Raw genomic sequence first — 12,949 nt, forward strand, 5'->3', positions numbered from 1 at the left:
CGCGAGTGTTCTTAAATGTCCGGAATGGTTCATCACAGTATAACACACGGCTTAGGCTTCTTTATTTGCTATATTGAGGTAACGTTGCGTAAAACAATAAAACACGCTTTTTCTGTGTTTTATACTCTGATAAAACATGGGTTTTTATGAATTTGCATAGTTCGTAGCCGTCCTCTGCAAAACAACAGCGTGAAATGACCACGACCGCTAGGTTTTCGCATTTCCTTTCCTTTCCTCTCCTATACCGACTTTACACATTTAATTTAAGGAAGAAAGTATAACCTAGATCATAATATCTTTTTTTGAGCATGTTTTTAGACCGATATGTGTCCTGAAAAGATGAAGACAAATTGGAAATTCCGAAGGTAAAGATAATATTAAGCGTCACTGTCGTAAATACGATGAAAGTGACTTTAGGAATGGACCACTAGAAAAGTGATTGGGGAGGGGGGTGGGACGTTTTCAGCTTGCAGGAATTTTTTTTTTTTTTTTTTTTTTTTTTACATCTACTGCCTCTGTAGGATTTTTTTTAGGGGTCAAGTCCTCCGGACCAACTTTTTTTTTTTTTTTGTAGGGAGGATGGGAGGGGGGGGGGGGGTTGGGGCGGGATTCTCTTCTGCCGCAATGTTCATCTTGGCCTCCCCACACTCTGAATGTCTGGAACAGGCTTAATATAAATACTTCTTACGTCACACATAGTCTTTTTGCTTTACTGCCAAAATATCAATGGTTTATCATTTATTAAGATGTTTTTAAGATTGTTTAGGGTTATTTAATTATCATTTACTGTTATTCTTGAATATTAGATACACTTCTTACATGACAGTTGTCTGTTTATAAAGAGAATGACTCAGATTGTGAGTTCGACATGTATGAAGAAAAACTAAGGAAAACTGAGGATATTCTTTAGGTTTCCAATGCTAGGCACAATCTTGCCGTTCAGAAGTTTTGGTTTTTTTTATATATATATAGACTTGAGTTTCAACTAAACTTGGAGTTTGCGTTTCATCTACATTAATTTTATAAATACAAAATTAATAGCAGAGCACCATACTCATCGGACCCAATAAATTGCTTTTCTCATGGTTATCATGGCGAGCGGTATTGCTCGTGGGCGCGTATGTACGACGACGACGACGACGACATAGCGCCACATGGCGGCCATACTCCAGCTATTAAATAGGTCATCCAATGCATGAGGCCCTGGTTTATAGTGATCTGTACATCTTTGATATTGGACATCCATGTTTTAGTCAATTCACAGCTGTCAAAACAAAGTATCCGCTGACCAGTATCATGTTTAAATTTCGCGGGCTCATTTTTAGAGCTTATCGAGTGCACATGTTTTCTGAAGTTGACTACAGCCCAGGCACTGGTTTTCGAACGGATCACAGGTTCAAGTCAGGTTATTACTCTTGAGGGAAGCTTTATTACTGGTTTCCATAAACAAACATCAGGCGGCCAATTGTCAAGCATTAAAAAGTTTAAATGTTGTAAAATGGAGAAGGGTGAGTCCAGTGATTATTCCAGTCTAAACTTACGTCAAAGTGGTTTAGAGCGTTTTCACATGATGGGAATTAGGCAGTCTGCTCTGAAATGGGTTATAGTCTTCTAGAAGAAGAGTAACTCCCCTATACAATGACGAATCTAGATCCCCGCTCAAATGTTACGATAGCGGCAGTTAATCTTCTGATTAGCGCACTAACTTTAGAGTGTCTTCTAGCAGGCAAGAAAAGCAGGCGAGCAAATCGCATACAGTCGAACCTCCCGTAAGCGACCACCCAAAATGTCAAGGAAGTAGTCGCTTAGGAGACCTTAGACTATATTGGGTCAAACTTTTGCCTCTTTCGCAGATGGTAGCAATAGAGACTTGCCCCATGTTTTAAATGTTTTATTTATATAAGAACTCAATTTCGAGAAAAATATGGTACTTCCCATTGAGAAATTTGCGTCTTTTGTACTATTTAGGAATACGATAATGTTACACCACTCTATTGTTCAATTTCCGCTCTATTAGCTGTGAAGTGGTCGATTACGGGAGGTTTAAAACAAAAGAAAATTTCCAACTTTTAACTCTAAAAGTGGTCGCAGTCGCTTAAGAGAGGTGGTCGCTTACAAGAGGTTCCAAATGTAGTGATTTGCCTTGGAAACTTTTGGTATCGACTGAGATGAGGAAAGGTTTCAAGTAGTAAATATTTCCTCATCAAAGCTGGAAACATAAATCCAAAGTTCTGCTCCAGTTGCAATTCTTAGTTTAATTTGATATAAGACGAGCTACAGTTTAAGTATAGAGATCAGTTAATATTTTGCGATCACGAAAAATGGGGTATGCATGGTCAAGTGGATGCTGGGCTAAAAGGGTTGGTGAAGATTTTCGCAAGAAAGGCGACACCTGGGAGTCGACATACAGAGAAGATCGCTGCGAGCTTAAAGGTGGACCCAAGAAGGACGTTCGCTTGAAGATCACCTACGAAAACTTTGCCTTCACAATGAAAGCTGTAAAATTTGGAAAGTCAATCAAGCCCCCTATTACCTTGGATCAGGAAAAACAGCTGATGAATTCCCCCGACAGAAGCTACAGCAAGGTCGTCACAAACAGAAAGAGTAACCCAGGTTATTCACCTGAAGTGCACGTTGATATTCGAGTTGCAAACACCCTAAAAAACGTCCAGCGAAGTAGTTGGGATTCCTATTTCGGAATGGAAGCTGGCATGGAATACGAGCCACCAACTGCGACAGGCGGGGTGGGGTTTTCCGCGAAAACAAGTTTTAGCTACGGATGGGGTGGGGATGAAGAAGAGACCACTGTCACTAACGACTGGCACATTCTAAAGATTGTTGAAAAGAAAGCACTTCCACCGAAAACTTTTGCTAAATGGCATGCATTCAAAAAGCCCCAGACAGTGACCATTCCCTACACAGCTACCATCGTTCCTACATTCTCTGTTAAACTGGAAGGCTACATGAAATGGGGAGGTGGTTACGATGGAGCTACAACCAATTTCCATCAGGATCATCGTGGCTCTGGTGATCGTAATGAGGTAGAGCACAGCTTTGGAAGTGCCCACAAACCATTCTACGAAGACCTGAAAGACCAGGTGGAGCAGAACATGCACCCTTGGCAATGGCATGCTATGAAGCAAAGATACCCATACGCACAATTGTACATCGATCAGCTGGCAAATAAAGATTTATATGCATTCACTATGGAGGGCCAGTTTGAGGACACCACAGAAAATGAAATAAAGTCATATTGGTATCCATCACGACCCATCGAGGAAATGGAAGAGGAAGACGAAATGGAGAATTTGACTGCCCAAGCCGACCATGCGGAAAAGTTCTCAGGGTTTCCACGCATATTTCCTCCGACACCCAAGGTCAAGATTATCGACAACAGCAAGGAGACGGAAATTCCTCCTGTCAAGAACTTTGACGACCAAGATGAAGCAAAACCTGAGCCTACGGTGTTTCCTCGTATCCATCCCCCGGCACCCAAGGTTAAACCCATCGACAACAGTAAAGAGATGAAGCCACTTCCTATTGAAGAAAAGGAAGAGTAAGACTAGGACTGATGGTGTTGAGTTGAAAGCAAGCTGTTTGAGTGTTAGCTAGAATGAGAAATGTACTCGATCTCAATGTAAGTCGATTAAATGAAGACTTGTGCAGTCACTTACGCCAGCCTCATTGATTAACTTACCACGCGCCCCTTTGCTTTATTCAGTGTGAATCAGGGATGGTGTAGAGGCGAGAGTACTCACCTCTCACAAGTGTAGGCCGGGCTCGATTCTGGCCCGGTGCCATATGTGAGTTGAGTTTGTTGTTGGATCTTGACTTACTCCAAGGGTTTTCTTGGAGTCTCCAGTTTTCCTCCGTCGTGTGAATTCAAGATGTCCAAATTTCAATTCGAAAAGGATAAAGAAAACCAGCTAGGGTTGACTTATTTACTTACAGTGGAGTCAAGCTAGGAATTATCAGTCGTCTCCTTTTTCTTCTCAACCAAACTCTAATTTAAATGTTCTATAATTTTGAAGATCCTTTGAAAGGTAGCATCATTTGAGCAATTTCAATTTAATTTTTTTTCACTGTCAGAATCGTATTGATAAGTTTATCAAGTCCATTAAGAGAAAGTCCTGCTTTGAGATCTTTTCTGCCACTCTAGACTCAGGCACTCTGTTAAGCTTCCCGCAAATAGTAAACTTCGCTGTTTCTAGGTAAAGACTAAATCCACTACGGAACCCGATGGATGATCGAGCAGGTACCGGTTCCTCGAGGGTCCCGAAACGTTTTCGCTCCCGGAAAGCCAAAGCAAAATATCCAAGCTTATGATTACAGAACTGTTTATGAACAGAGGTTCCCATTATACAAGAAGTCTTTGGTGTATACACCTCTCTGTTTTTAGATACTGATAAATCAAAAATGGCTTTAAATTGCAGGCCCGAAAAGTTTTCGAGGCTTTCGAGAAACGGGCCATAGGTCCGGCGTTTAAATTTTGGAATGTTGGTTCTCTCCTTAATTGTGCTCTAATCCAGAAGACCCCTAATATTTGGGAACTTCTTCCATGTTCCTGGTATCTTGTTCAAAGTTCGCTTTATAGTAGTATTTCACGGGAAAACTTCGTTGTTTGCCGTGCTTTCCTCGATCGTGCACACAAACTATTTACCTTTGAAGAGTTATTCATGATCTTCCTAACTAAAATAAACTTTTAATCTGGGGGTCACTATTTCAAATGCTGTAGTAACCAAAAGAATTGTTCAGCTTAATAGCGGTCAAAGTAGAGATTATAGGTAATGTTAAGTCTTCATACGAGCCAAGTGGCCCATCAGGACGAATCTTATCCCTGTTTTTGTAGTATAAAGCGACTTGTAGTATTTCTACTCCTCCCTGGATGGGATGCTAGTTCATCGTAGGGTTACCCCCAGCATTAAATTCGCCAGTACCCATTCATACACCTGGGTGGAGAGAGGCACTGTGAGAGTAGTGCCTTGCCCAGGAACACAACACATTGTTCCAGGCCAGGGCTCGAACCCGGACCGCTCGATCCGGAATCGAGCGCACTATTATAACCATGAGGCCACCGCGCCACCCACTTTTGTGACTGATTGTTAATTATTACAAACTTAAAGCTCTCAGCTTTGTACGTCTCCTCCGCAGCCGTTATTAGGGTCGTCACGCAACGGTTCTCCCCCACTAACGGCTGCTTAAACCCGAACCCCATTTGTTTCCCTTTGTTTAGAGTTCACGTGAAAATTACAGAATGCACCAATCACGCATTGCCTATTGTTAGCTCTGAAACCAATCACGTATCAAGTTTGTCAATGACGTCAGTTTCCCCGCGTAAATTCATCGCCTCCTTACCGAGATGTTGCGAGACATCCCAGAGATTTCCTATGGATCTAACTCAGAAGAAAATAGTCGAAAGTCGTTCTAGGTGCTTCATTTGCTCGTCGGCTTCCCTCAAGAATAACAAATCTTCATTTTCGGTAAGAGTTTACTCGGCATTGCTGAAGTCATCCACGTAGGGGCCAAACCACCCTCCAAATGTTCGTCAGTTCTTGGGTATTTCACATTATTTCACATTACTTAAAAAGTATTGACTTTTTCTACACCAAATTTGGCAGATGAGCAGGAGACCTATTGCCCATTATATTTACGTGAAAAAATGTCAGTAAATGTCAAAGTTGTGACGTCACAGTGATGACGTCATGTTTTTTTGCCACTTTTGAAGTTTTTAATATGCATATTTTTTACAATGTATTCGAAAGAGCACATCAAGGGGAGTCGAAACCTGAAAAAATTTTGTCCATATCACAAAAATTAAATGAAATATGGCATTTTTAAATATGAAAAATAACTCTGCTAAATATGGGTTCCCCCCTTGAGAAAAATCCCTAAATTGGAGCCGTAATTTTGTTCCAGCAAATGCAGCTATGTTGCACATGTGATGTGCCAGATGGCTAAAGCAAAAATAAAGAAGAAAATCGGAATAAAAAATTATCCCTCTAGTGTTATTGCGTTAAAATTAGTTTTGTTACGTCATAACCTGTGACGTCACCCGGTTTTTTACTGTTAATACCATCCTAAGAAAGCCGAAAATCAAATTTCTAAAACCATACGATTTTTGACAACATCAAGCTTTCTATTTTTCTAGATTATTAACCCTCCTATAATAAAACTGAAAAAAAATAATAAACCAGAGAGACTGACTTAAGCAAGACACTATGGTTAAGCAAATTCCGGGGGACCAACAAAAAAATATTTAACTTACCATATCTCAAAAAATAATCATCATAGCAAAAAACGGTTTCCGGCATTTTACTCCCCAAGTCAAGGCCTTTGCAATGACATAATCTTTTTATCAGATGTTACAAAAAATTATAGCACGTTTTGGTGACGTCATCAATAGTGACGTCATAATCTGACATTTTGTCACAACTTTCACATTGAAATAAACTGGAGAACAAAGAAAGCTCATCTGTCAAACTTGTTTCAGAAATATATAAACCAAGCAAATATAGCCTTCATGAAACATTAGGGGGGTGGTTTGGCCCCTACGTGATCCGATCCTCGCTATCGGTAGACGTGAGTCGCCACTCAGAAAACAGCGAACTGTTCGTCTGTAGAGACAAATGCTACCAGCGTTTGATAAAATTTAATCGGGCATCGGATAAGTTGAAAGAGCTAAAGAAAGAAATCGAAGAAGTCATCAAGGCAAGAGAAAATCTCAGGGCAAAACGCCTACTACATCCAGATGAGAATGCCGACAGAGGTGCCAAAAATACATCAACTTCATCACCTCGAGGAAAAGCATCCAAATCGCTGCGATTTGCCGATACCACTTGTACTTCTTCTGCCATCCACGAAGATTCGGATGCGTTGGGAACACCAATTTCTGCTGACAGAATGCCGCTGGGTTCCTGCTTATCACCGATTCAAAGTCATCCCTTTGGTCTGGTCTTACGCGCTTTTCCAAATGCACAACTGAACGGAAGTTCTCCCCTTCCAATGTTGACATCCACGCCGATTTCTGGCCATGGCTCTCGTGATACGAGTCAAATCAAAGTGTCCTTTAAGTATCCGAGTAAAAATGTGAACAAAACTTTATCACCGGCTTATCAGTTCGTTGGAAAGACCTTCGCTTATGGCGTTCCATCGCAAATCGCGGGAACAATAATAAATTGTCAACCACTACGACAACACAAGTGGAAGAGCTTGATAAATAAGAGATTTGCTAAAGCCGGTAGCCAGGTTCACAAAAAACATCTCTCCTATTTGAAACTATTTTTTCAATTGCCAACTTCTGATGATAATTTAACGTGGAAGACAACAAAATAAAGGCTTCTTCGAGCGACGCCATGTTGGTTTCACTATCAGTAGCCGATAGAACACGAGTTGTGATTGGATAATTAGTCTTGGCGCGACCGCCTCAGGAATATGTGAGGGATGTTGTGATTGGCTAATCCGCGGAAACAAATGGGGTTCGGGTTTAAGCAGCTGTTAGTGGGAGAAAAGCGTTGCGTGACGACCCTAATAACGGCTGCGGAGAAGACTAAACCTTTGTGAGTTCGAGTGCGGACCGATTTGTCTTTGGCAGCGATGCAAGCGCGCATCAGCTCATTTTTTTTTTTTTTCAGTCGCGTAACGGTGAATGTCCTTCTTTTAGTCTTCTCGAGAATTGAACCATCTACTAAGATTTCTAAATCTCATTTCAAAACTGTTACGAAACGGAAAAATGTAGCCTTTCGCAGTGACGGAACGGACAAAATCCAACCTATATGAGTCGTAGAGTTTAAGGCGACCGTCCTACATTACCATTAAGCGTACCGTTTCGTTTCCCACGTTGTCAAAGCTGATTAGTCAAAGAGGGGACACTGCTTGGCTTGAATCAAACAGAAAGATTTTTTTCACTGGGTAACAAGATCACTTTACCACTGTTTTTAAAACAACACTGCAAGTTGTCATTCAGTACCCTTTCAGGGAACTCCAAACCAACGATTTTTTGAGTTTGAATTTATTGTAAATATTGGATGCGTCCATAAATCTCGTGAACGGAGTAAGCGTTTGCAGTTGGCGACCATTTCTCCGCTGTTCATTACCACATAGTCAGTCTTAATTTCAGAATAATTAGATTTCTAAGCTAGTGACGTACTGAAAACACTTCGCTGACAGGCGCAGATAAATTCAAAGTTAAAGTTTCCTCGGCGAATTAGCTTAACATCGTTTAGGCCTTCGTAAAATGATCAGGATGAAGCCAAAGTATGATTATTTTCGTTCCATCTAGCAATTTCTTCGGAACATCTGAGATCATATACGTTATTTCAAAGAAACTTTCACAAGCCAAAAGTAAAATATTTATTAGCTTTCTTGTCCCACCCACGCACGCTAACTTCCAGCCGTCAAAATCATTTTCAATACCAAAAAAATATCAACATCATCGTCCCAAAGTCGTAACATCGACTTATCCTCGGTTAATCAACACGTTAAATCTATCGTCGAAGAAGAACCCTCGTGTGTACGGTTCGAATGTAACCTGTCGGACCAGTAAGTGTAGTCTTATATGGTATTGTATATTAATACATATAGGCCGAGAAAGGAGACTCTTAATTGAAAGATAAGACCCTAGTATGCGGCATTTTAAATGAAAGTATTTAACTGGACCTTCTGTTAAAGAAGGAGAATAACCAAAGTGATGAGGAATTGAATGAAACATGACAGGGTACATGAGGCGTGGTGTGGCAGCGGGTGGTGTGGTAGCTTTTACTGCCAGACCCGCCCCCAAAACTGAACACGAAGAACAATAGTAAAGAGACGAAGATCAGTGCCCGTATAAACTTGGCAAGGAACAGATTAAGTGATTGATAAGAAACGTCTTTCTTCACAAGTGGATAGAAGATTAACAGTGAGTGCATTGATATAGGTCAATAAGTATTGAGCGAACGACGTTTTATGAATAACCTCGAAGAAGCATCTCACTCCAAGCTCCGTAATTCAAATATTAACTAGCTATAGATTAAGCAAGAGACTTGGCTTTTGTTTTCTGTTTTTGTTGTGGTCCTTGTTGTACGTACAATCTACTTAAGTGCCAAATGCGTCAAGTGGTGTCCATTTAACATTACTTGAAACATGACAATCTCAAGATTCAGTAGCTAATTATCTGAAAACGATGAGATTATCTTCCTTCAGTGAGTCCTTAATTTATTCTGAGCAGCCATCAAGTATCAAGTGAACGAAGGATTACGATAAAGGCGATCACTGAACTAAGGATATTGTGTTGCCAAACCTCGCCAAATTCTTAGAACTATAACATCTGACAATTACTACAAAGAATTGATTTTGCGCTTGAAGTCTACAAAAGTGGTCTGGTAGAAGTGTCAGAAAATTTTAACTCTCTAGAACTAAGTGACATATATTCCAGTCAAAGTGATATGACAAATTAATGTACTGGCAGGTCACGACGTGAAGGGCCTCAAAAAGCCAAACCCTTTATCTCCAAATCAAAGAAAGAAAGGAAATATTAGTTTTATGATTGTCCTTTCGATCATGTCAACACCTGTTGGTTTCGATAGGTCGATGGTATTGCAAAACTTCTTTTACTTACTCGAAGGCCCGTCCCGTCCCGGCATTCTCGGCTAACACCAATACTTGGCCAGCATTCATGCAAAAAACCGGTTAGAGTTAGGATTTGTAAGAGTGAGGCTACTAAATAATTTAGACAACAACATTCAAAACTGGCCTTACACTTGCCACTCAGCAGACTGGCAGCTTAGCTTCAGCAGGTAACGTTATACAGGTCTTTTCGGTACCGTGATGTTAGATGGGTTGCAGCTTTGCGCGATTATTCACTCGAGTCGGTTCAGATGCTTGATGACATGCAAGAATTTTTGCCACGACAACAAAACGGCAACAGCAACAACATCCTTTATTTAAAGATGATGCCGGAAAAAGTGAGGACCCGCTGGTGGAGGAGTGTTTCTATAAAAAAAAAAAACAAACTAATAAAAAAACCCTCTTCTACCGTAATTGATGTAATCACATTATCAGCAGTCTTAATTGTGCCATCGGTTAATAATGAAAGCACCATCATCTATTCTATCTGTGCGATAAATCCACAAAACGTAAGTCCTTTACGTTCCTTTTTTTACGGTTGACAAAGAACATGAGATAACTGAACTAAGCATAGGAGCGTTCTGTCTTCCAGTGAAAAGATCTTATCGGTCATAGTCGATTTTTTCATTGTAGTGAAGGCTGGGCCACATGCTCGCATGGATTCTTTCTTCGAGGGTTCCACCGGGGGTCTAGTGGCGAACTAAAGAGTATCTAATGGGCAGCCTGCTGCAAGCCTTCTCTTCATCCATACTCGTACCCAGACTGTTATGACCAGGATGCTGGACAGGAAAACCCGCGGCAGTGCAGAAGGGATGTACCGAGGAGCTGGAGAGCAATTGTCGAGCATCAAAAAGTTCAGGTGTTGCAAGATGCTTGAAAGTAAGTTGATACACCTTCACCAACTTTTATGTGCATTAGCCGGGCACGTAAAGAAGTACTGGAATAAGTAGAGTACTTGAAATAAGAAAAATGTCGATCAACACAGTTCACCGTCCTTGTGTTACATAACGACTCTAACCTTTAACACAATAGCCTGGTACATGTATTTAAGGGAGTACTGGAAGTAGGTTATTTGAATAAAGAAACAAAATCGACCGGAATGTGGAGCATAGCTAAACATTCTTGGACTGCATCAGGGCTCCAACCTTAAATACTCGACATTCTGTCGGATTCGATTGCAATAAAACATGAAAAGCTCTGACATTGTCCCCAAACTGCTCGGATTTATTAGCGGTAAGTTTGCATTTCGTCTATTTGCAGGTTCAAAAATTACTTGCCGATTGCTATCAACAATTAGCAATAATATGTATCGGCGTAACTTTTAGAAATAGCTTTGAGATAGTTTTCGTAATTTTTATTGTTAGGTGCAAGGGCGCGGACATCACTTGACCGAGCCAAATCGCGCGTTATGGACGTAAGTTTAAATAACCTAGGAACACTAGCGCATGCTATGGGCTACGGCTGGACAGGAGGTTGCAGAACCAAATGGCCTGGGATGGACTTTAGAAGAGAAGGAGAATAATTGTGTGTAGTAATATCATAGCTGCAACATTGTGACAGATACACTGTATAAGATTATTAAGAAACGCCTATGATACATGTATTAACTAATTATTTAAAGTGTCTGTTAAGTTAATCAGTTTTTCTTAGAGGTAATTTACTCACCATGTCATGGTTTAGTTAAATAATTGCTTTTTTGGCTTGAAAATGATATTTATTGTTCTTGGTTTATGTTGCTCTTAAATCAATTTTGTGATAACCTGCATTGGGCATGGCATAAATTCAGTAATATTTTGCCAACACGAAATGGAGAACTGGGTCTTAAGCAAAGTTCCAGGATTAGTATTTTTGTAGAAAGAAAGAGTTGAGAAATTTGTGACATTCTACCGACAGCCTTGCCATTCGCAACGTCCAATAAGGCTTATTTGTTCCCTAGTGTTGTTCAAATAATGTTCTCTAATTTATATGGCCCATTATTGACTTAGCGCGATAATGGATTTTATGCTGAGGCGGGGCCTTATCTTATCTTACGGTACAAGCTGCAGAGGTAGATAGCCGTTAATGGGTTAGACACCACACGCAGAGCAAGCTTTAAATTCGTGTGCTCTGCTAACCCTCTCCCCTTTTTCTGCCAGCGCCGATCGTGATAGCTGTTTAGCCTTAGAAGCGTACTTTACTTTCTTTCTTCGGAGTCAGGCAAGTGTACCTTTATAGCCCTTACCTTTACTCTAATTAGTCTGTCCTTCTCCATTTTGGCTATTGTTAACCTTCGTTTCAAGTTGCTGTTAGTGCCCTCTCCTTTTATACATCTATGGCTAAACATCGCGTGTTAATAATAGGGCACTCCTTCGTTCACCGACTTGCGGCGTTTGTGCAGAAGAAGCGGCATTTGCATGCGTTTATCACTCTTAGTGATATTGCGGATATTCATTTTCATGGCGTTGGGGGCCGCACAATTGAGAAATTTCGTAAGTTTGACTTTACAGTCTTGCGCCAAATTGCTCCCAAGATCATTATTTTGGAGCTTGGCTCCAATGATCTCGTTAAGGTCGCGCCTGAGACTGTTGGCTCCGAGCTAGAAAAATTAGTTCGAGATTTGCACGATGTATATTCAGTCGAATTTGTTGTAGTAGGGCAGGTACTGCGGCGACGTACGCGGGACTCAGAGGAGTACAATTGTAAGGTGGGCAAGCTTCACCAATATCTTAAGGTAGTGCCCGAGCAGTTGCCTTTTTGTTATTACTGGCGGCACAGAGGTTTCTGGAACTGCAAGCGAGACCTTTATTTACCTGATGGGGTCCATCTAAACAATTTAGGCTACTACAAATTTATGCGTAGTATTCGAGGGGCTGTTTTGAAGGCTGTGAAGTTAGTGGGTGTGTCCGCCGATTAATTGCCGTTGCCCAAGGCCACGTAGCCATCGTGATCTTTTAAAGGCGGTATTACAAAATATTTAATACATGCATCAAAGATACAGATTTCGCAGGCTATATTGGAATTTGTAGTTTCTTGCACTTGACATTTATGGCGTAATTAGTGTGTTATCACCTGGCGGCTATTGTTATACCACATTAGTGTGCCCAACACACTCAGGCCATTATAGGACAACTGTCCTTTTGAAATGTCTCGGATTGTTTTACAGTATTGCACTTGACATTTATGGCGTAATTAGTGTGTTATCACCTGGCGGCTATTGTTATACCACATTAGTGTGCCCAACACACTCAGGCCATTATAGGACAATAGTCCTCTTGAAATGTCTCGGATTGTTTTACAGTGTTGCACTTGACATTTATGGCGTAATTAGTGTGTTATCACCTGGCGGCTATTGTTTAACTGCATTAGT

General features: G+C 40.8%; 1 protein-coding gene across 1 annotated transcript; it reads left to right on the plus strand.

The window, feature by feature from the left end:
* The first annotated feature begins 2,033 nt into the window (after positions 1 to 2,033).
* LOC149096271 (uncharacterized) lies at positions 2,034 to 3,669 on the plus strand. The gene has a single exon (XM_089281013.1). It carries the CDS (start codon positions 2,322 to 2,324, stop codon positions 3,558 to 3,560), a length of 1,239 nt encoding a protein of 412 aa, XP_089137139.1. The 5' UTR covers positions 2,034 to 2,321; the 3' UTR covers positions 3,561 to 3,669.
* Positions 3,670 to 12,949: the final 9,280 nt, after the last annotated feature.

This window comes from Orbicella faveolata, unplaced genomic scaffold, assembly GCF_042242905.1.
Source record: "Orbicella faveolata isolate gen_17 unplaced genomic scaffold, um_ofav_v1 contig_48, whole genome shotgun sequence".
Taxonomy (NCBI): domain Eukaryota; kingdom Metazoa; phylum Cnidaria; class Anthozoa; order Scleractinia; family Merulinidae; genus Orbicella; species Orbicella faveolata.

What these genes read in the sequence shown, in the direction of transcription:
- LOC149096271 (XM_089281013.1), top strand. Translation starts at nt 2,322, where the DNA reads ATGGGGTATGCATGGTCAAGTGGATGCTGGGCTAAAAGGGTTGGTGAA.